Genomic DNA, 23,473 nt, shown 5'->3' on the forward strand with positions numbered 1-23,473 from the left:
CTAACAGTGTTACCCATAGCGACATATGGGAGGAGCTAATATAACAGCATATACTATAACATATACATATTAAAATGTAATTGTGTGAAGCGCGCCGGGCTGTCCTACGCGCGTAAGACAGCCTGATGCACGCTTATTCGCGGATCTTTGTTACTTAAAATCTCGGTAACTATTGCAAATCTAGCAAAATGGTATAGGACTTTTCACCTCAGTTTTATTCCTTCTACTTGTGTACGAGAGATGTTAAACCAATTCTGGGACACCCTGTATATATATTTAAAAAGCACATTCACGCACAACATCCTGCGAACGGCTCTAATTGTCTCTATATTCAGATATTATTAGTTTAATAAAAACTGTGTTCGTTTCGTTAACGCGATATCTTTTCAGATACCACAAATCTGTCACTTTCTACATTTGACGAGAGAATCTCTTAACGTACCTCAGTTATCTATGTACGAGATGGAGAGAATGTTGTTGATGCCGCGAGCCTCGAAGCAACTGGCAAACGTTATGACATGTTTGCTGAGGTTAATGCATTTAGTTTGCATCTAGACTTATACCTTTAGTGATACAAAAAGAGTGAAAAAAATAAATAAATAAATAAAAGCAATTTCTTGGTTTTAATTATAGCTCGCCGATCACAAAAGCAAAACTACACAAAGTACCGCCAATGCCATACGAATTTTGGACCAACATACTCGCATATAAAATAGCGTGTTGGTTCAAAGTTTATTACTCGAAGCATAAAGATCCAGCCAAGGTATGTACTTGTATAAGCTTGATTTACAAATGCTATTTATAGCTTTATGTCAATTATAACATTTTAAAAACATCATATATATGATAGAAAACATACATCACAGTGACCAGAAACATGAACAAAGATTTTTAGGTTCTAGACTCTATCGGCGTCGAGCCGGAATTCTGGAGCCTCTTCCCCGATGGGTTTTCACTCGATGGCAAAGATTTCGAAGATCTAAGCTTCAAACAAAGAGTCTGGCTGCTGAAAACCGTCTGTGATACAATTATGGTGAGTTCGTGACAATTCTGAAAAACAAAAAAGAGTTCTTTTAAAGAAAATTCTTAGAGAGTATGAGATTAACAAAAAAAATCAAATCTCTTGGATTAAATATATGTTATGTTCCTTGTAGCATACTCGAAAAGCAGTTCAGGAAGACATAGCGAAGCAACCGTGGTTGTGTCAGTTCGAAACGGTTTTAGGATTTGATCGCTATGGGGCGAGATACATTCATTTTCCGCAATTCCTTCCGAATGACTTTAGAATTTATAGACATTGTCTGGACAATAATGTTCTATCGACCGCCAAGGTAATTTCCTTATCTTCATGACACCTGAGAAATGTAATTTTTATCATGTGGTTATCAAAATTCACACAAAATATACTTAAAAAACTACTAAAATTTATATTACCTGCGATTTTCTATGTAATTTTAAACTGCAAATTGCACTTTGCAGCTCGTTAAATCGGAACAGGAAAGCGAAGAGGCGAAGAGTTTCAAATCGAACATAATTGCTGTGAGACTGAACAAGTGCAGAAAAGGGAAATCACAGTATTACAACAATAACGATTTGTCCAACCACAAGTCAAACAGGCAGGAGACAGCCAGCAAGAGCAACGATAAAGATCTCAACAGTTTCAAGTGCAACGACAGCGCCGTGAATTCGTTTATCAGCGAGGACACGAACTTGAGCAGTACGAGTACGTGCAGTAACAACAACGTGAATTCGAACGTTGCGAAGAGAAATCGTTGCAGAAGTTTGTCAAAAACGTCTGACGAGAGTATATTGTCGAATGCGAGATCTAGTGGTTACGACACTACCACATTCAGTGAGAAATCCGTTTTCGACGAGTCTTCACAGATGTTCAAAGGATTTGCCAATACCGAGACCGACAACTGTAGCATAGGAATAATTAAAGAGATGTTGAATGATTTGAAGTCGGAAATTGACGAAGAGAAGAAAGCGAACAAACGCGAGAGCAACAGTGACAGCGAATTGGAGTCGAAAGACAATAATAGTACAACACTTTCGTGCAAGAGTACAACGAATTGCGATGTAACGCTAACTTGCGAGAAAGACGAGACCAAGAGCTTTTGGGACAATTTGTCCAGCAGTTTGAAGACTGACGATGAAAAATTAAAAGAGATAATCGATTCGGGCGGTTCCAAGTTACCTGAAAACATGTATCTTAAAAGTCTTTCGGCTGTTGATGATTTTAGTGATAGTTCAACCATAACGTGCAAATCGGACGACGAAAAACTAAGCGAAACGAAAAACAGCGATAGTACTCTTAGCGCGATCGAGAATAACGATAGAAAAGTAACTTTTACCAGATCGTTTTGTGCGTCCTCTAGTAGTAGCGAGTCGTTGAACAAAGACGTGACTAAACGCGAACATTTCGGTAAAACGAAGATTTTGCGATCGGTGACTAAGGCAAAATTAAACAATTCGGAAGAGACGGAAACAGTTCCGAAGAGAAATTTAAGGAAGAGAACGAGACTGCGATCTCATTACAAAAGAATACAGTCCGAGATAAACGCGAATAAAAAAGAAAGTAAAATTGTCAACGCGATGAAAGATGAAGGAAAAGTGTTACGAAGTGACAAAACGGATGAGACAATCAAAAGCGATATTGAGGATTCGGATGATTCTACAAATAATATTCGTTACAACTTGCAAAACTCGAACAATCCGAAGACGGAAGAACGCCAGGAACATTTCAATAAGATCCTGTCAGATCTTAGTGTTTCTGATTTTCATTTGGTGGCCGACAGTGTGGACGGACTGCGAGATCTAATCTCTGTTTTTAAAACGCGTAACTCGGAAACCAATAACGCCGACAGTGTAAGTTTATTGGAATTAACGCCGACAATATGGTACATTTTATTTGATAAGAATACGTTTATACTTTCAGACAAAAGAAACATCTACGTGCGAAACGAAATTGTTAGAAAAGCTCATCGAATTGTTAAACAACGTAGAATCGATAGAAACGATTGCAAAGGATGCCACACGAAAAGCGAGAGCAAAGCTTCAAAGAGAGTGGTTTAATTTTAAGGAAGGGTACGTATAGAACAAACGCATTTTTCATCTGCAGAAAATAATTGGACATCATTCCTCAAAATTTCATACATCATCACACATTAAAACGATCATGAAAAACATAATGCCATAACGTCGTACATCTCGCTACATCATTTATAGTTTAATAAACGTAAATAAATTTCTTCAATCAATGAAAAAAAATCCAACACCTGTGCGTTTTCGCAATTTTTATATTTTTATAGTTGTATTATTTTTATTGTGCCTAAGGAATGCGAAAAATATTGACAATATCTGTTGTCTTATATTGTCGCGCATGAATAAACGTGTAAATATACGTGATCAACGTAAGAGCGACGTGATCAAACTTAACGAACTCAGATGTACCGATGTCTATCTCTCGAGATTGCTTGATGATACATGTGTGATTTGTCTTGTGGCGGCTGGTGTCCACTCTGTTCAGTAACTTTTTTTTTTTTTTAAATCTTTGTCGAGCGTGAATGGCAGACAAGCTGGTGGTGTGTTGTAGCATTGTGGAAGATCAGGATTCATCGGGTGAGGGTGGTCTCAGCTCTAATTGGTGGATTCTTGGATCGCAGGGCAGGGATCCACTGTCAACTACCGGAGACCCAACGTTACAAACGTTACCGCGATCTGCCCTATCCGCATCTGGCGCCCAAAACGCCCAGCCGTCATCAGACGAGAACAAAGACAAGGACGCGATCAAGAGCGTCGATGAGCAGAGTCGCCGCGATAGCCGGGAAGCGAGCGACGATCGACGAAACGACGACGGAAACAGTGAGAAACAGACGGAGGATGAGGTATCGTCGGGAAGAAACCAGCCGAACAAGAAACAAGAAGAGAAGCAAAAGCACAAACAACAAGATAAAAAGAGCGAGGACGCGTCAATCGACGAAGGTATACTTCCCCGTCTTTTATTTTCTGTCTCGATTGTATTGTCTTTTTCACGTAAATTGAAAAACAACAACAATTCTTCGCAGACACAGAGCAACAGACACGACGAGTATTACGAGCGCGGGGTGTCTCCTCGTACACAGAACAGCTTTATTCAGATTACGAGACCGACGAGGACGAGCTGGAAGAATGGGCCGACGTTGAGGCAGTCTACGCGGCTCCCGGCACACAGGCAGATACATCCGTTGCTCACGCTACTCCCAAGGTCCGACACGCTGACGACTGGTCGGAGCAGGAGGACTCAGATCAAGATTGGATTCTACCGGGCACTCGCAAAAGGAAAAATAAACGTCCGTGTGAGTCTTCTGAGAAAACTGTTCTTTCTGTCAGCAATAGGATTTTTTTGGAACATTTGCGATTTGTTTTTTTATGATAAAATCTCATTAACGCTCATTAATTTCAATATAAGAAAATAATATTAACAGCAGAAAATGTTTGACAATCTCATCCCGTGACGATCTTTCTCTTGTGACCGTAATGAAATTTGTATTGTTTGCAGCTGCCAATCGAAGATTAAAGTCGTTCCAGCACAAAATGCAAACCATTAAAGAAAATACTTCTCAGACCAACGCGCAGTCTAATCGGATCGTATCTCCGGACAATCTGAAAATCTGTAAGGACAAACTCAGGGCTAAACTCAAAAATCCTGGTACCGTCAATGTACCTTTAACAAAAAACAACGTCTATTCAGGGAACAAGAAAACATCACCTCCCAATAATCCGATCTGCAAAATCGACAGCGTGCATTCCGAGCTGGACATCAAAGAGGATCCGATTTACGAATCCGCTGCAGAAACTACAAACTACGAGCAGAACAGTTACGATCCGATGAATCCGCAACAGAACTATTACTACGTGATACCGCACAATCCCGGGATTTCGGGAGAGTCGCAAAACGCTCCGCTCGTTCAGACGAACACGTTCGTTCAGGAAATGACACCGCAAGTCCCGGCACAGGCGTATTATGTGCTACCGGGTGCGCAGCCGAATTACGTGATGCAGAACTCGTCGGCGAATCTTCTTTCCGCTACCGAACAGCAACCTGTCTTTCAGCAACATCAGTCTGTTTATCAGTCGCAGAGCTGCTCGCCGATGATGGTGACGCAGTCGTATGTCAACAACGTGAATTGCATGTCTTACGGCGGTCATGTGATCGCCTCGGTACAGCCGTCCTCGATTGCGCCTCGGTCACCGATGATAAACTCGCAAAATTCAATTCCCACGTCGAAACCGCAGAACAGGCTTCTCGCGCCACAGCCGAAACTTTCTTATCCGAATTATCCCAGAGGTGCGGTGATAAGAAGCAGTAATCCACCTGTTAGGGGCGCTTGTAACCGACCCGCGAATCCAAGAGGATTCGTCGCGAGAGGCATGGGTCCACGATCGCGCATGTCCAATCCTCAATCTGTCCAGGCAGCGCCGAGGCAACAAACGCCACAGATTTCCATTACAGAGAAATCCAGCGGCCAGAAAACCACGTCACTGATCGTACTCAGCGATGACGACGATGAGATCGAGATGATCATCACGGAGAAAACTCCTCCCGACACTGCTTCGGCTGTAGAGAAATCAACGTCTCGAAAAACAGTCGATCAACAGTCCAGGCAGAAGCCTAGAATCACCTCGGATATCACTCTCGCCTCATCAAAGAGCATTATTCCGCCACAAATTATTCAACGTATGAGTCAAGGCGGTATATCCATCACGCCGATAAAAAATACTCCTCCACCGCAGGCAAACACCAACACGCAGTTGGTAGTTGTAGTGAACGAGACAGGTAGTCATTACGCGTTGGCGTTACCAAATGGCAGCAAGCTCATACTCACGCCGGAGCAAGTAGCGCAAATCAGGGCCTCAAACGGGGGAAAACTGATTTTGTAACGTACAGTCTAACATACAAAAGGCCAGTCTTTTATCTGCGAATCTATTCTATAACTTTTAACGCAGGCGTTATGTATCTTTGCGCAAACAAAATAAATCACAAAATAGCTGCGCAACGTTACATTAACGACAACGAATGATGTCGTTATAAAGTTACAGAATAATAAGGCTAGGACATCATGCGAATCATGCTTGTTCTTGTTTCGATTTCTCCGATTTTTCGCAATTAACGATAGATACGTAGATGTGATACTTAACGAATTGACGATTTTGTTTTCACATTTTGTCAAATTAGTTTATTAGATTTGATAATATAAGAAAATTAAAGTAACCTACTGGCCATTCGCAGTGTTGCGCTGTGTTATGCACCCAAACAATCGAATTGTCACGAGGACAGATAGAAATTTATTAAATACACATTTCTTCTCAAAGTACATATCACCGTGATCTGAAAAAAAAAAGTTGTACTTTCTGAAGATTCTTCGAATATATTTATATTCAGAAAAAAAAAAGAAGAAAAAAAGTAGTGTTAAGTAAGAGTTCCTTGAGTATTATACAATTTTACGAATGATTATTTTTATAGCTTTGATTAGTTCTCTTGCGCGCGCGATGTACAGTTTATATATTAATTGCAATGTAACTCTTGTGCAAATATATATATATATATAATAGTTTATTAAGATTTTCTATCCTTTTTGTAATTTCGTTGTATCTCAGTTTTGAGTACTAACACATTCGCTGTCACGTATTTAAGTTTGACGTACGAAATTAATGATTAAAGCATTATTTTATGTTATACCAATAACTCTAAAAGGCAGGATGAGAAATAAACATGCCTTAACATTTACTAGACTTAGAGAATCTCACACAATAGTCAATATATCTAACTAAACACTGCACGTTTCAATATGCAATAAAGTCACATATATCTATAAAAGCGATGTGGTAGCGAATGTGTTAATATATCACGTGGATACTAGACATTCTTTACGATTCTGTGACTCTAGTTATTAATTTGCGTAATTCTTATCTGAAAGTTTGTCAAACATACAAATGTAAATAATTACAATTAACTATGTATTTATATATTGTTGAATTGTATCTATTAAATTCTTCATAACAAAACATGAATATAAAGTTAAACTACTATATTGACGAAATACTAAGCTAAAGAATATATGTGCAATTCTACTTTAGAAATATATAGAGATTACGATCTGTGAAATTCAAAAATGAATATCACACGATACTGCAAGTGAAAAATTAAATTTGTTCAAAATATCGGACGCTTTTTTGTTTCAACAATATCATTAATTCAATGTACTTTTTGTATTACATAAGAATATTATTTATTTGTAATATCAAATATTAAACATTCTTAAGCTTGCAACACACGATGCTGTTTTTCGTGCTAGGAAGTACGTCCAAAAGTAATTAATTGTAATTTAGAAATCAAACAATTGTCAAATTGATGTTGCGTGCCGCAGGCTTTATTTATTGATTAACAATGTACAAAAATAATTATAGATTATATTTCTTTAATACATTACTCTCTCTTTATTTCATATAAAGCTATATATAAACAGACATACAATTGTATTTTATAAAATAAACAAATTGTCTTCAAAGGAAAATAAGCTTTTATATAAAATTATTCATTTATATTAAATTAAGTAAAAATCTCATTAATTCTCAAATATTTCACGAGAATATTATGACGAATAAATAAGTGATAAGATAAATTAAGAAGTCAGGAGCGGGTCCGGCCCGATCAAAAAGATTCGAGATGCAATTCGTTAATTGGATTATACAGGAACCATCATCAGTAGCAATATTACTTTTATTTTATTAATAGTTGCCTATTAGTCGTCGTCTAACTTGAAAATCTATTCTGTCAATGTATATATCTGTTGATTGCATCAACAATGACTTCCCTCGCGTCCTTGGACGCAAAGCCGCTCTCCTTTACTAACTTGATTTTTCTCTTGAATGTACGGTAAATCTTTATCGAAGGCCAAGAACTTGTACAGACGTGTCCCGTTATAAGGCGTGCCACTTCCTGGTGGATGAAGTCTCATCTAAAACAAAAGCCGACATATTGGATAATCACGACGCATGACGAATACATTATAGCGGAAACAATCAATTCGCGTGCAATTTACATTTTTCCTCTTATATTTAATATAGTGCTGATTCATTATTCACTTGAATTTGAAAGATCTACATACCACGTGCCTGCTGAGTTTTCGTTGTGTTTTTCTTCGATAACACAGTTCTACAAAAATAGACCATTTTTGAAGGACTTGAACGAACAAAGTGTTTTTCGATGGATTTTTGGTCGTTAAAAAAAATCCGACGACGAAATTGGCTTTTTGGCTATATTTACCATTATTTTGCGGTCAAACTACATTTTGTTTTGCAATTTTACTTACGCCATATTAAAGTGCTATCTTTTATCTATAATATGAATTTATATTTATTTACACGGTACGATTTTTTTTTCATATACATAATTATCATATAATAAATCAGTAACTTGAAAATGATTATTACATGAAAAAAAGTTTTGCTGTTATATAGTCAAGCAAGAAAAATGGTTGAATTTATGAAATTTTTTGCTTTATCAACAACATGTTTTTGTTGGCAAAACAAAAATCTTAATATTAGCAAATATTTTTTTGCTGGCTGTATAGTAACTAATTTCTTGCTCTAACAAATCTTTTTTTTCCGTGCACTATTTATGGATGTATGAAATATAAAAATTTATGAATTACAATAGTAAGAAATACACAATTTCACAAGATAATCGGAATGCCAAAGTGCGTATAACTACCCAGCAAACAATTTCTGACTGCGCGACCTGGCAACAGAAACTGTGTGCAGAAACGCTACAATACGGAAACATTATGCTTTGTGTGCTGCCAAAGCTGTTAACACACAAAAAACGCAACATGGGATGCGGTCAACGTCTCACTGCAAATGTTTCCAAAGTATCATTCTATCTTTATTCTACATTTAACGAGAAATAAAGATAGAACGATGCTTCAAAACATTTGCAGTAAAGCTTTGACCGCACTCATGGTCACCAAAACTCACCAAAATCATATCTTACTGAGGACACAGATGGATATGGATTTGGTGTACTAATTTCGCCGGCGGTTGGCGACAAAACTGCGACATCTCGCAACCAAATTGTTTGCTGGATACGTTCCTGTCTAGCAAAAATATTATCTGTATCTAATTTAATGATTTATAATATGTTATATATATTAAAAAAAAACAAATTGTTCATATTACAGATGAAAGATAGCACTTTAATGTGGTGTAAGTAAAATTGCAGGAAACATTTTAGTTCGGCCGCAAAAAAATATAAATATAGCCAAAAAATATAAAAATGCCAATTTTGGCACATTTAACCTCAATTTTCTCGGAAACTGAACGTGGTAAGAGGTCGTTTTCATCGCCGGATTCGTCTTCAGCGAACAAAAATTTATTAGAAAACATTTTCTTTATTCAGGTCCCAAAAAAATGTATTGAACAGTGTAACAATCGAAGTGAAAACAAATTTGACTGCAAAATAATTTACTGTAAATAATGTTTATTTATACTGCTACATTTATTTATAATATGCAATGTAAAATCCTTCATACAAAATACTTATGTGTGTACATAGTATGATATGTACGTATAAAAAAAATAATTCATTTACGAAATTTGACAAAAGTGTGTTCATTAGCCAGATTTTATCTCGGTGCAAATGATTTTCTTTTAAAGATTGTTAGATCGACTTCATTCAAGATATTCTAAAATTAATTATTATCCATAAGCGAGGTAAATGGCAACACATTACTAATGTGATACTTGATATCGCAATGACTGGCATTGCTAAATTATCTATGTATATTTGAAGGCAGCAATCTTTAATTTGCACAGCTTTGTCTGAAGATTAATAAGAAATTATATACCCAGCTCCGTGTGTGTGTGTGTGTGTGTGTGTGTTGCAGTTAGTTTTATTAAGAATATTACAAGCTCTAAAAATTCCCTCTTATAACAAGACTTAATGTACGGAATATCATATCTGCATTTTATCGTATTTTACGTTTTTAAATAAAATCGAAAACGCGCAATTGTGCTATTTTGAAACTATTTGATTAATTAGACACCCCACCGTATACACGCTTTTGTTAATTATTTCTTCATTATTCATTTCTTTATATTGAATACTTGGAATAACAGTAATTTAATTTGGTACAATATATATGAAGAAATGAATAATTAACTGAGATTTTCAAGCGAGAACTACGAGTTACTGTGTCATCAATAAAAATAACTATATATATATATATATATTAGGTCTACCGGAAAGTTCTGTCCGTTTTTGGAATAAAACAAAAATACAACTTTTTCTTACCGTCAATAAATTTTATTAAGTAATATAATTGCCATTATTATTAATGATTTCTTGCCAGCGTGAGGGCAATTTGTATATCCCATTTTTGAAAAATTAAGAAAAATTTGTATTTTATTGTTTTATTTCAAAAACGGACAGAACTTTCCGTTAGACCTAATATATATATATATATATATAAAATATTAATTTATATATATATATATGTATATATAAAATATTAATTGTGAATGTGTCGAGTTCTCCGATGCTCGCGCGCAGCGGCAGCCAAGGCATTAGTATGGTATGTGACTGATTTTATTTTCGAAATTATGATTTGGCGTGCGCGTAGATTTTGTTTGCGGTCGTGCAGCATCACATTCATCTCGTTCTATTTCTCGATGTAGTCGTTGTCAGTGGCTTTCGCATCCCCGTCCTGATTACTGAATCGCTTCTGCAACGAAAAAAACACCAACACCAGTCCGTTACACGCAATTATGTTATACAATGATAGCATGGAATTGGATAATTTCGTCTTTCTTTTCGTCTAAGGCCTGGTTTATGCGAGCAATAACTGTTAACTTATGCCGGAACCGGTAGAGTTTAACTATAGGATTCCAATACTTCTGTTTATACGCATTCGGCAATTTCGTATAAACAGAAGTATTAAAATCATATAGTTAAACTTTACCGGTTCCGGCATAAGTTAACAGTTATTGCTCGCATAAACCAGGCCTAACATAATGTAAGATTAATTCTCGATTGCAACAAGCACGCAAATTAGCGTTCTAGCTCGGCGATAACGCTTGACATAATTAATTAACGAACGCAATCAAATAAATTCGATGACAAATTGCTTGGAATTTTTTATTATCAAAAATATATCTATGTGTGAACCGTGTGCTTTTGAAGGATTGTTTGTACCTAGCCAAGTTTTACCCATAAATTCTCCGATTTCGAGTAAATTCGGTGACTCTATACACTCACCATAATTCTGTACTTTTCTTTACACGCGTATTCGGTCTCGTCCACGTCGTTGTAACAGTCGCTTTTGTAATCTTCGGGAATCGGCCGACCCTCAAACTGACATAGTCTAGAGAGCGGGCGTGCCTTCACCAGCATCTTCTCAAAACCAATCGGTTTGTGTTGCGGACAGTAAAATACGTCCGGAGTGTTCTTGTCAAAGACAATACTCTTGCGCATTATATCCCCGCATTGCGCCGTAATAAGAAGCATCTGTTACAGATATGAATATTTATAGCTGGAAAAGAACTTGATTGAAAAAGATCCGATAATTCGCTAATTTTATACAGGGTTATATATTAACAGGAAAACAAAATTAAGTTTCGTTTTCGGTTTCACACCGGGAAGTTTTTCGCGCTCTTTTTGACAAAAAATTTTATTTACGTGCAATTAATTAATCACATCTTTTTTCCACGGCTGCGGATAGTCGTTGTTTCAACTTTCTGTTCACAGGAAAATTCCCGTGCTAATAATGCGCGAGAAAACGATACGGCTTCCGTATGTGCAAGAAGCATATAAACAAAACGCATTCTGGAGTATGTTTGGTGATGACGATCAAAAGTTCGGCCACTTACAGCGAGTACGACGAGCAAGCTGCAGACGTAAATGTTCCCTGTGAAAGAACAAAAAAAAAGTAATACAGCTAGCGTGAAAAACTCGACTGCAACGTATAAGTGTTCCAAAGAGAAAAAAAAATAGAGAAAGGACTATTTACTGGCGGCGGTCTTGCGCAAATAAACTTTGAACGATCTTGTCATTAAATATAGAAAAAAATGTCGAGAACAAAGAATAAAGCGCTGGAAAAAAAAACGAAAATTTCTTTAACAAAAATTGTATGTTTTTGTTCAATGAATCAAATTTTTAATTGCCAAAAAATAATCTATAAAAATTAGTTTTTCCCGATTGTTAGCAAATTATTTGTGCGTTCACAAGAGATCGAACAATTCTAAAGAATGATTTAAATAATAGCTGATTAGATTTTTGTTTCTTTTTTTCATATTCGATGCGTTTATAGCAATGGAAACTTGTTTACGTTACGATAAAAATCTTCAAACGTCCGCTAATAAATGTACTAAAATCTGAATAATATTTCTTCCACACAATAATCACGATTACGACTCTCGATAAAAGCGGCATATAAACATGTTTTTTCTTCTCACAAGCTAATTATCATACGCATTTTCCCACCTTTCGATTCTGGGTCAGTGTTGTTCACCGTCGCGTATCTTCTCGCATAACGCACATATTTTTTTTCACGGCCAATATGTATGACCAGAGTCGCGGAGAAGCGTTCCACGCGCGAGAGAGAACGTTTCTTACTTGTGTTTCGACGTTGCTTCAAAAGTTAATCGAACGTAATTTTTGACTTTATAAACGTGGCCCACAAGACTTTCTCCGTTTCATTTACGCAACGTCGTGGTCATGCATATATATACAACATGTGTCCTTAGACTCGGGTCAGTTGCATTCGAATAAATTCACATCACTGAACCGTCACATGTCACTGAATTAAAAAATGTTTCCAATATTTCACGCAAACGTATTAAATTATACTTAAATTTCTCAAAGAAACGATGAATATCACGCAGAAGAAATATCATGCTCGAAATGTTGATAAAACATGGTTGCATGAATATCAAAACGCCTTTGACATTTTCACCTCGAGAACTCTCATTTATCTTTGGCATTTCACGCAGCATCCACGAATCAAATAGAATGTAATGTAATTGCGAGAAAAAAATTTAATATTAAATATTATATATTATAATATTTCTTTCTTTGATATATCCTTCTCTTCGACCCATTTTTCCATGTATCGATTTGTATATTGTACATACACAGTTATATACATATATCGTAAAACAAAACAGAAAAATTTTTAAAGATTTTTTAATAAAAAAGATTTAAAAAAATGTTTTAATAGTTTCTTTTAATTTTACAAAATTTGAATCTAATTTGGAGATAGCTAAAAAAAAAGAGCAAACATATATATTAAGCTAATCTACAATTGTCTCTTCATAAAATATTTTTAATGACTGCTTGTAACAAAAAATTAACAACAAGAAATATATAAGGCTGTACGAGCTATTCGCAGGATGTTTGTGCGGAAAACTGCGTGTATATATATATATATACCCATGTAACAAATTCTACTTGTAAATTTTTACAAGTGTTTTTTTAATTGAAATCTCAATTCTTAAATTCACACGGAATGCTGGATTTGCATTACAAAAAATTAAATTAAAAACTTTTTTTAAACATCTTTGTGTATAAAAGTTTATCAAGAAAATCTCACTCAAAATGACGATGTTTGCTCTCTCAAATTTATATAAAAGAATATGTAAGTTTATTCTACACGCGCTTATAGTGTCGGAAAAAAGATGTGTAGAATCCGCAACAAAAACAGGATTCCGGTGCAACGCGTTGCTCGAAATTATTCGTGTATCACAAGCGCAACATTTATGTTATTACGTTCGATTGAAGATTTTTAGAGAACGCAAATATACTCTTTTCCTCGTGAGTATCAGAAATAGGACTTACTCAAATAAGTTATCGAAATCGCGCACCTCGACTTACCCATGCTGTTCTCGGGCGGCCGATTGTTGGCTCGCATCTGTTGATCTTCGTGACGCGGCGTCTTCTCGTCGACTACAGACTGAACCGCTGCGCACCGCTGTGGTCCGTGACTTATCCGCCTGTTGGTGACAGACATAGCAGCTTACGGGGTCTCACATCTGAGGTCTTGCACACAAAGAGAATTGTAATACCAATAACAAAAGCAATGTTAAAATACTTAGTACGAATATTTATAAAATTATACCATTACTTAAAAAATTGACTTTAATGTACAAACAATCTACAAACGTATTAACTTTGAAAAAAATCATGATAAAAAACTTATATTTTTCCGATCGATGTTTATAAAACAAAATATTGAATCGAATCAAAAATTTTCTGTATGTAAAACTATTTTATCTTAGTTTAGTAACTTGGCTAATAATAACGTTGCCTTCCGAATTATGTCATGTCCAGAGTATCGAGAAGACTCTTGATTTTATACTGCTGAATACAGAATGTTTCAACCGTGCGAAAATTGTGTTGCCGAGGAACAGCGCGTTTCACAAACAATCGGCGCCGCGCTAAATCTCTCTTTCCTTTTATAGATGTAGAAATTGTTGAGCGTCATCCTCGCGAATCAAGTCGATGAAATAATTAAAGAAATAAGTAGGAGTAGAGAGACGCTAGATTGTGTAGAAATCAATTTTCTGAGCATATTACTTATATGCGTAATAACACTGTTTACTTTCATATATAAATCTTTATTTTGCATGTTTTGTAATGTTCGTGCGTGCAACTAAAAAATTGACGTTTTGCATGTCGAGTGTCATTTTGAACAATCATTTAACACATGATAAAAGAAAATTTTTTATACAAACTTCCTATTTGTCTTAAAATATATTTTCTAATATTTTTTACTTAACTCTTCGACTTTATATACACAATAATGTATATAAATGTAAATAAAATTTATATACACTAACTATTCATTCTAATGCTTAGAGAGAGATGTTCGATAAGCTTGAAATAAAAAAAAAAGAGGTAGGCGTCACGTAGGAGGAAGAGTCGTTCTTTCCTTATACAATCAGCACAAATAGCATTGTTATTTCTTGGCGTAAAAAAAAAAGATATAAGAATTCTACTTTACATTCTCCAAAATAAAATTTGTATATACGATTCTTAGTAGTTAGTTTATTATACCTTCAGCCTAACGGCCTAGAAGGGGACTTGGTTACATTTCTTACAACTTTCTTACAATTCTCTTTCTACATTTATCTTATCCTATTACATATCTCATTTTTTGCGAACGCCTGTTATTTTTATTACCCTTCCCGCTCTGTCTAGACTCTTCTCTCCTTCTCATTTCTATATATATCCTACTCTTTAAAATATATACTCTACCACATACAACATATACAAAGTATCTCAGCTTTGGTTTGTTTTGATTTACCCTATCTTGTCTTGCACATACTCCCTCTTCTATTCCTCCTTCGTAATCCTATTTCCTATATCCTATATCCTATATTACATATATTACATATATTACATATAATACATATTACATATATTACATCAACTTATATTATCTCAGTTCATTTATTATTTTCTTCTCTACCCTTATCTCTTATACGTTCCTAGTCTGAGTCTTATTTCTTGATGTTTAGATTTCCTTCCTCGTCCTCCTTCCTTACATGTAATATATCTTCTTCATAACCTGTTTCTACTATCTTCCGGCGGCTTTCTTTCCATTCTTTCTTTATTCCTGCTATTAAATCTCCCCTTGCTCTTCCTTTGCTTCTTGCCTTTGTAGCGTGTCTCAATTTTGCTTTCCTCTGTTTTCTTTCCTTAGTTTCCTCTTCTTGGCCTCCCTCTAGTTCTCCTCTTCTCTAACCTCCTTATCCTCCAGCTCCTTGAATTCTTCTTCTCTCCGTTTTCCTGCCTCCATTTCTCTCTGTATATCTCTCCATTGTCTCCAATTTCCTTTAACCTTTACTTTTCCTGTTTCTATTTTCACCTCCTCTCCTTTTTCCCTCTTTTCTTTCGCCCACCTGTAGATTTCCTCCTGAATTTTTCTTTCCTCCCATGACAAGTCATTCTGGATAAATATATTTTCTCCTTTCAGCTTGTTTTTATTTTCCATCACCGCTCTCTTTTCTTCTTCACTGCTTAGTTTAATTACTATAACCTTGTTGCTTACTCTACCATGTTCCACGTTGCAATCCAGCCTTAATTTATTCTTGAAAAAGAATTTTGCCCATCTCTTCGGATCTTCCTTTATCAATTTTAATTCTTTCTCCTCTACTATCCCTTTCACTACCACATTCTTCCTTCTTTCCTCTTTTTCTTTGTCGGAAATAATACTTTTTATTTTGTTTATCTCTCTTACGCTTAACCTATCCACGCTTCTTTCCGATGTAGAACCTACGTAGCTGTTCATAATTCTGCTTACTGCACTCGCTGCACTTGCTACGCTTTTCCGCACATTTCCTCTCTTTCCGATAGCCAGTATCCCTCTCTCTTCTTCTCTTTCCTTCATTTCTCTGGCTACTTTACCTACTTCTTCCATCCTTTCTTCCAGTATCCTTATCCTGATTTCCCATATTTGCTCTTTCTTTTTTCATTCTTCCCTGAATTCTTTGGATCTCTTCTTTTCTAGCTCTAATTCGGACCTTATCTTCTCTACACTTTTCCCGCACATTTCCTCTCTTTCCGATAGCCAGTATCCCTCTCTCTCTTCGTCTCTTTCCTTCATTTCTTTGGCTACTTTATCTACTTCTTCCATCCTTTCTTCCAGTATCCTTATCCTGATTTCCCATATTCGCTCTTTCTTTTTCCATTCTTCCCTGAATTCTTTGGATCTCTTCTTTGCTAGCTCTAATTCGGACCTTATCTTCTCTACACTTTCTATTTCACCCTCCTCCCCTCGTCTTCTTCTTGTCTCCATCTCCGTAATTGTCACCTTTTTCTTTCCCGTCTTACTCGTCTCCTTTCCTCCTATCGGAAACTCTAATTGTCTTTGTTTCTCTTCTTTCTCTTTCCTAAGTTTTGTCGGTCTTCCTACCTTTCCCGCCTCCGCACCTTTTGCCGCCATAACCTCTTATCTCCCGCCTTCCTTTCCTTCCTGTTTTCTCTTCCCTCTTCTATCCGATCACCTTGCCTTTATTTCTCCACCTATTTCTTTAACTTCCACGTCTATTTCTACTACTTTCATTAACTTTCCTATTCTCTTTGTCTAGCTAAATCTCTATTATATCGCACGTTCCCACAACCATGTATGTGCTCACGCACGCCCCCTAACCAAGTCCTACGATTCTTATAGCGATTTCGGCTGGTCTGCACCGGTGTGCCACCTGTGTAGAGTTGGTGCAATTGTTTGCAACACCGCATCGGTGTGTGTACTGATTACACTAACTGGCTCCGACTAATTTGTGAGAGCCACTTTGTGTACACCCAACATGCACCTATGCGGTGTACTGAGCTCAGACGAATACGCGGAACCAGCAAAGAACTGCTGCCATTCGACCAGACGAACACACAATTTGCACCGACACCCAAAATGTGCAGTCGGTGCAAACCAGCCGAAATCGCTATTAGTAAAATATTACGTAACATATACACATATCTTAATGTTAATAAAAATAAAAATTTTCAAATTTATTTTTATTACAAAATATCATATAATAGTGTCACATAATTAGCGATAATGATAAAAAACCTGCAATTAATAAAATAGTTACTGCCGGCAGCTCTTTTACAAATCAGCCTGTAATATATAAAAAGGTTTATAAATTTCATAAACTTCAATGTGTTATATTTAAAAAAAAAAAAAAAGATTCGATACATAATATAGTATAATATAAAAAGTTATTTAACTTACAATCTCATCAAAATCGAATTTGCACACGTTGGATACATCTGTGTTTTTCGATTCTTCGATTTTATCTTTTTTAGAATCTGTTTTGTTTTCTATGGTCGATTGTTGAGTTACAGTGTCATTATCAGTTTGTGTATCCTCGGCCGACCTTTTGCGCCTAAAGAAATAATATATATATAGCAATATATTTGTTAGAATAATAATTTGCAATTATTCTACTTTTACGGAGAATACACCGACTTTTTGAGAGGTTTCTTTTTTTCCAGAGAGAACAAATCGTTGATTCTGTTTTTCACCAGTTCGCATCTTTCTTTCACGAATTCTGGTTGCTCTAACAGATTTTTCACATCATCAGCGACCGGCGGCAGTGGTTTATTTGGATTGAGCGCGCGAGCCGATAACATGTCCCACACGTTTTGTGCTCCAGGATCCGGCATATATCCTGGCAAATACTTCTCACTGATATTGTTTGTATCGTCGTCGCTGACAAAACAAATTGAAAAATCCGACAAAATTTTATTAATTTATAAATTATACATGTGTGATTTACGTAAAAATATTGAATTTATATACACTTACGCGTCCGGTAATTCTAAAGACTCCAGCAGATCATTTATAGCTTTGTTCTGATCTTTCGACAGTTGCCTCATTACGAATTTCAATGGTCTCGGTGTTATCGCCTCGTAATCTTGCTCGAATGGCAGGCCGATCTCAATAAGACACTGTCATAAAAAAACATGTTATTAAAATGAAATTATTCCCGTTAGCACAAATGACTATAGATGTTATTACCCAAGGTTCACTTGGTACGTCGACGCTAGGGAACAGTGCCATCATATTAGCTTCCGAAGCTTGTCTGTAGACTTTCTCCACTATGGCGACTACGTTTTTGTTCACCATTGCTTGTACCAAACTGTAGAACGGTGCACTTACCGACTATACATAAGTAAATTTGTCTTATCTATTTCATTAAAACATTTAAGTGTACGTATTGCTATTAAATAAAAAAAACGACTTCACTACCTCGTTAGCCGGTACAATAACATACGAGCCGTCCGAGAGCCAATATTCCATAGGAATGTTTTTCTTCGCAGTGAAAGCGTGTATCTTGTAACACTTTTCAGTACTTATGTGAGTCATGTTAGTTTTGGATTCATCTATGTAAATTAGCATATATTCTATGTACATATTATTCAATTAACTCTATATTATAGCTAAAACAAAATATAGAGTTAAACCTGAAACGGGAATAGCTCTGCCGCCGTACACGTAACCGGAGATAGTATTATCTCTCGTGTGAACAACCCTATTATTGTCCGTCCATTGAGCGACATTCTTAATTGGTCTATCTTGCTCGTCAGGCACGCCAGACGTACTGGCCTCTTGTACAAATTTTGGAAACGTCACTTCATTTGGCATCTTGAAACACAAAAATGCTCGGTTTTAGTTTTGTCTAGTTAAGAAAATATACAAATTATAATTGTTTTACATGTGAACAGTTTACTTTCGATATTCCAGCGATTGGTATACTGAAGTCACCTAGTATCATATGACAGTGCCATGGATTGGGTCTTGTAGATGGCCGTTTGTAGAAACGTACATCGGACGTGGCGAGTTCAAACGTAAGATACTGACCGTCGGTCTATAAATACATATAAAAAAGTTGTTATAAATTAAAAACTAATACGCACATTATTTCTTCTCTGTGTTTGTAACAACCTTTTCCAGAACTTCCATAAGCAATGCCTCACTGGCCGTTAGAGAATTTTTGCCTAAATTTTCCAGTGTTCTTTCTCCACTGTGCAATACAGATCATGCAATTTTTATCTCAATTTTTTAATTATTACTGTTGATAGTAAAAAAACAAGAGATTTAATTCTTAACACATACACTGCTATAAGCAAGATTCCTTCTGAGCTTAATTCGTCTGCAATCCTATCTACTTCAAATTGATTCACAATCTCTTCTTCTTCATTGAAATCAGAGAACAACAGTATTTTTCTTTCAGTATTTTGGTTTCTTAAATAAAAATCACAATGAATTTAGTTAATTTGGCATTACTTGTAAACAAAAAATCAATGTTAAAACCGTTGGTAATGTACTTACACACATTCACGTTTAATGTAATCTACTGCAATATGAAGTGCTTCCATCCAGGAACAACTTTGATTTGTAGGTTTCAACTTTTCAATAGTTTCTATTAAATCCCAATTTCCAATTTGCATGCTACATAGCTCCTCCACATTGTCCTCTCCTGATCCCATTAACACCACTCCTATTTCATCTTTGGGACGCAGAAATATCTACATAGACAATGTGATTACACTTTCAATATAAAAACACAATTAAGTATACAACAATATGTGATATAAAATAATTTATATACCTTTTTTTGAATAGTATGTTTCAGAATAAATTTTGTTTTATTCAGCAATTGTGAATCATTTTGCATGCCATGTCGAACAACGCCAACATTCACAAGAAAAATTATACTTTCCTAAATATGACAAAAGAGATTAAGATTTAAGAAAATATATATAATTTCAAATTTCTCAATAAACAAACTTGTTTAAAATGTGCATATTTGTTTTCAATCTATATTTTTATTTCTTTTATTGCGTTTACTGACAGATCATTTATTTCATTTATGTCAACACAAGTGATTCTTCTGGTTTTCCAATTAAAGAATATATATATATATGTATGTGTATAACCTTTTTTATTGGCGGCATTGTCGATGGCAAATGTTGTTAAATCCACTTGATTTGTAATGAAAATATTTTTTTAACGCAACACTATCTTTCTGTTTTGATTTCCGTTTGATCATACATATATTTCAATTTACTGATAAGAAACACCGTAGCTTCAGCTTCGCACTTTAATCACGTGAGGTCTCCAACATCAATTTTTATCTCATGTCTCACAATCTCGTCATTGCCTGTCATTGTTGAGTCTGCTCTTCTTGTCTACCAACTCGAAAAAAATACAAAATGCCACTTGGATCTCATGCGCGACTAATTCTATCAATAAACTTGGTTTTGCTGATGATATACACGAGTGTGGGAGAAAATAAATATTCTGCCGAAGCAAACAAATCGAAATATGCGGATTCTTCGCAACCACCGATTTCTCTCAGAGACTTGGACAAACCATTCAGAATGGCCAAGTTGAACGTAGTTTGGGCTAAGGCAAAAAATGTGAGTTTGTTAGATTTCATAAAGATTAAAGTTTTAAAAATACATTTATACATATAAAAATTACACAATTATATGTTTTTAGCGTCTAACAGATATCAAATTACAATCGATCTTCAGCGATTTAAAAATTCACGACAAGGAAGAAATCGCGTACAAACATTACAAATCCGACGGAAAAGATTCGGAAGGTTTGGAAGAAGCACGTCTGAGGAAAAAACTTATTGGTAATTTTGCTTCTTATTTTAAGCTCTGTGTTTTACTGTATCCAATTTTGTAATCTCATGATAAAACTGTATCTTACCAAAGGAATAATGAGCACTTACGATTTGCTGGAACACTTTGCCGAGACTGAAGATCCAAAACTGCTTAAACAGCACAAACCGTTAAATGATGGTAGCAATTACGTAGCTAAAGATATTTTTCAGGATACCAGACTGAACAAATTATGGGCCAAAGCTGAAATGGCTGGTTTTACTGGTACATTCTTCCATATCAATATAAAAGCCAATGCATTTTAGATGAAAATTTATATATAATACATATATATATATATTTTTTTTTTTTTCTAGATGAGGAGCTCAAAACTTTGAAACAAGAATTTCAACATCATCAAGATAAAGTAGATGAATACTTGAGTTTATTGAAAGAACAGTCTGGAGATAAAGAAAAATCTGAAAGTTAGTTTTATGTGGTAATCTTAAAAAAAATTTATATTTTTCATTTCTTTGCTTATTTAAAAATTTATATATTAATTGTGCACACTTTTCAAATATTTTTAGATGCGTTACATCTTAAACCAGAAAGTTGGAACGAATTGGAAGAAAGAGAGGAATTATCCAATGATATATTAGAACAGAAATTAAGTCATACAGAAAAAGCAAATTTACTTCGGTATGTATGTAATATTTTATACAGAGAACACCGGAGTTAACCTTTACCTGCATTTCAGGAAAAAACACTTGGAACTGAAAAATGGATTCGATCGCTTAGATAGACTCACTGCAAAAGGACCAAACCACAGAGACTTTGTAGAACCTAAAGTACAGGATTTATGGAGAACTGCCCTGAGAGCAAACTTTACTTCTGATGAACTGAGATCTTTAAAAGTAATAAACTAGAAATAAAATATAGAAATAATAGACTTTGTTAATTTGTGTAACTGCTGAAAAAATTGTTTTACAATTTATATTGTAAGTAAACTGAGTGTGTTAATATCTTTAATAAGATACATATTACATACTTTGCAGGAAGAATTATTGCATTATGAATCACGATTACTCAAAGTACGGCACTTGCATACTGAAGCAGCTTTGGAGGCGGCGGAAAAAGGGCAACTTCACGATCTAGACGCTTCAGAGCAACATATAAAAAAACACATTAGAACTGTACAAAAACTTCATAATGACCTGGAAACCAAAATTATGCAGAGACACACGGAACTATAATAGATTGTAAAAAGTATTAAGATACAAATGTGTTAAAAATATGTACAATTTATTTCATACAAAATAGTAAAAAAACAAAAAAGATCTATTATGTACAATAAAATGTAGATTTTTAAATAAATATTTAATTGTATCATGTTTCTGAAAATTAAGAGTACAAATAATGTTGATAAATCTGTGATAAAAGTTTACATATGTGTTACGCACTTCGTACAAGTTATTAAGAGATGTTCATGCATTTGGATATATTATATTAAATTATAATATATAAGACATATTACTGAGTTTTTGTTCTACATTATAGTGGTATCTCTTGTGAACAACCTATAGAGTTTTTTTATTTTCATCTGAGTCGCGAGAGTACAGTAGGGAGCACCATATCGTGCGGCTCCAGGGGAAGTATTTCTCGGAAATTTCTTCTTTAGCTGCTCCTATTACTGCGCGCTCTTCTCCTACGATCTTGGACCGTTGGCGGAGACCGAAGAAGAATGGCGCGCGATAGTGTAGAGCATCCAAAGAAGAAATTCCCGAAAAATATTCCCTCTGGAACCGCACGATATGATGCTCCCTACTGTACATATAAAAAAAATGGAAGAATTTGATGTTGCTTGAGAATATAGTGTATCTATAATAATAAAATTGATATAAATAAACTCGTAAAAGAATAATAAGCTAATGATTGAAAAGAAAGGATCACAACGATCACACGAATTATACGCTTTAACCTTTACGCTGCCGGAGCGTCTATATATAGACGCTGTTGAGCAGCCTATCAAAACATGCATACACTTCCACAAGAAGTATATATAAATACGTATAAGTACTTATATATATGTACACACATACACGAATCCAATCCGAATTACCATAGAAAGATTTCTCAAAAGTAATTAAAAAAAAAATTTTTTTTTAATTAAAAAATAAACAACAAAAAAACATGATAAAAACAAAACTAAACTAAACAAGAACAAAAAAAAAAAAAAAAAGATTGGAGCCACAATATCTATCTACGTCCCTGCCATTGATGGGGTAACGCTGAAGGAGAGTCATACAGCCCTAAAAATTT

At 35.2% G+C, this 23,473-nt stretch overlaps 4 protein-coding genes across 7 annotated transcripts; 2 read left to right on the forward strand and 2 right to left on the reverse strand.

Moving 5' to 3' along the window:
- Nucleotides 1-394: 394 nt before the first annotated feature.
- On the forward strand, nt 395-7,480 carry LOC109861754. Of its 3 annotated transcripts, XM_020441546.1 has the most exons (10): nt 395-530; nt 634-763; nt 896-1,033; nt 1,155-1,331; nt 1,480-2,868; nt 2,939-3,087; nt 3,596-3,984; nt 4,068-4,337; nt 4,541-4,654; nt 4,733-7,480. In XM_020441546.1, the coding sequence occupies exons 1-10, from the start codon at nt 454-456 to the stop codon at nt 5,920-5,922; spliced, it is 4,023 nt and encodes a 1,340-aa protein (XP_020297135.1). In that variant the 5' UTR covers nt 395-453; the 3' UTR covers nt 5,923-7,480. The 3 variants fall into 3 exon arrangements, with proteins under 3 accessions (XP_020297135.1, XP_020297136.1, XP_020297133.1); XM_020441547.1 differs by having other exon boundaries at nt 888-1,033; nt 4,541-7,479; XM_020441544.1 differs by having other exon boundaries at nt 4,541-7,479.
- Nucleotides 7,481-7,549: 69 nt separating this feature from the next.
- LOC109861760 lies at nt 7,550-14,405 on the reverse strand. 2 transcript variants are annotated; one of them, XM_020441556.1, is made up of 5 exons: nt 14,343-14,405; nt 13,910-14,074; nt 11,908-11,945; nt 11,297-11,545; nt 7,550-8,000 (listed from the first exon to the last, which is right to left on the reverse strand). In XM_020441556.1, exons 2-5 carry the CDS (start codon nt 14,043-14,045, stop codon nt 7,842-7,844), a joined length of 582 nt encoding a protein of 193 aa, XP_020297145.1. In that variant the 5' UTR covers nt 14,046-14,074; nt 14,343-14,405; the 3' UTR covers nt 7,550-7,841. The 2 variants fall into 2 exon arrangements, with proteins under 2 accessions (XP_020297145.1, XP_020297146.1); XM_020441557.1 differs by lacking the exons at nt 7,550-8,000; nt 14,343-14,405 and adding an exon at nt 10,482-10,763.
- A 3,161-nt stretch (nt 14,406-17,566) lies between these two features.
- On the reverse strand, nt 17,567-20,621 carry LOC109861756 (X-ray repair cross-complementing protein 5-like). The gene is made up of 13 exons (XM_020441553.1): nt 20,480-20,621; nt 20,152-20,262; nt 19,872-20,068; nt 19,656-19,784; nt 19,485-19,563; nt 19,270-19,407; nt 19,004-19,184; nt 18,789-18,922; nt 18,558-18,701; nt 18,345-18,487; nt 18,006-18,248; nt 17,769-17,922; nt 17,567-17,654 (listed from the first exon to the last, which is right to left on the reverse strand). The coding sequence occupies exons 1-13, from the start codon at nt 20,495-20,497 to the stop codon at nt 17,643-17,645; spliced, it is 1,683 nt and encodes a 560-aa protein (XP_020297142.1). The 5' UTR covers nt 20,498-20,621; the 3' UTR covers nt 17,567-17,642.
- Nucleotides 20,622-20,656: 35 nt separating this feature from the next.
- LOC109861757 (alpha-2-macroglobulin receptor-associated protein) lies at nt 20,657-23,335 on the forward strand. The gene is made up of 7 exons (XM_020441554.1): nt 20,657-20,962; nt 21,045-21,186; nt 21,269-21,439; nt 21,532-21,639; nt 21,742-21,853; nt 21,912-22,068; nt 22,210-23,335. Exons 1-7 carry the CDS (start codon nt 20,756-20,758, stop codon nt 22,405-22,407), a joined length of 1,095 nt encoding a protein of 364 aa, XP_020297143.1. The 5' UTR covers nt 20,657-20,755; the 3' UTR covers nt 22,408-23,335.
- Nucleotides 23,336-23,473: the final 138 nt, after the last annotated feature.

Source organism: Pseudomyrmex gracilis, unplaced genomic scaffold (assembly GCF_002006095.1).
Source record: "Pseudomyrmex gracilis isolate BER0280 unplaced genomic scaffold, ASM200609v1 scaffold_997, whole genome shotgun sequence".
Lineage (NCBI taxonomy): Eukaryota > Metazoa > Arthropoda > Insecta > Hymenoptera > Formicidae > Pseudomyrmex > Pseudomyrmex gracilis.

Excerpts from the sequence above, each read along its gene's own strand:
- LOC109861754 (XM_020441544.1), top strand. The coding sequence starts at position 454 with ATGTACGAGATGGAGAGAATGTTGTTGATGCCGCGAGCCTCGAAGCAA. Across the intron at positions 1,332-1,479 it reads ATGTTCTATCGACCGCCAAG|CTCGTTAAATCGGAACAGGA; the intron begins GTAATTTCCTTA and ends TGCACTTTGCAG. Across the intron at positions 4,338-4,540 it reads AAGGAAAAATAAACGTCCGT|CTGCCAATCGAAGATTAAAG; the intron begins GTGAGTCTTCTG and ends TATTGTTTGCAG.
- LOC109861760 (XM_020441556.1), bottom strand. The coding sequence starts at position 14,045 with ATGTCTGTCACCAACAGGCGGATAAGTCACGGACCACAGCGGTGCGCA. Across the intron at positions 11,946-13,909 it reads GCCGCCCGAGAACAGCATGG|GGAACATTTACGTCTGCAGC; the intron begins GTAAGTCGAGGT and ends GTTCTTTCACAG. Across the intron at positions 8,001-11,296 it reads AAGAAAAGTACAGAATTATG|ATGAGACTTCATCCACCAGG; the intron begins GTGAGTGTATAG and ends CTTTTGTTTTAG.
- LOC109861756 (XM_020441553.1), bottom strand. Across the intron at positions 18,488-18,557 it reads ACGTACCAAGTGAACCTTGG|TGTCTTATTGAGATCGGCCT; the intron begins GTAATAACATCT and ends TTTTTATGACAG. Across the intron at positions 18,249-18,344 it reads TCTTTAGAATTACCGGACGC|CGACGACGATACAAACAATA; the intron begins GTAAGTGTATAT and ends TTGTTTTGTCAG.
- LOC109861757 (XM_020441554.1), top strand. The coding sequence starts at position 20,756 with ATGCCACTTGGATCTCATGCGCGACTAATTCTATCAATAAACTTGGTT. Across the intron at positions 21,640-21,741 it reads AGATAAAGAAAAATCTGAAA|ATGCGTTACATCTTAAACCA; the intron begins GTTAGTTTTATG and ends AAATATTTTTAG. Across the intron at positions 22,069-22,209 it reads ATGAACTGAGATCTTTAAAA|GAAGAATTATTGCATTATGA; the intron begins GTAATAAACTAG and ends CATACTTTGCAG.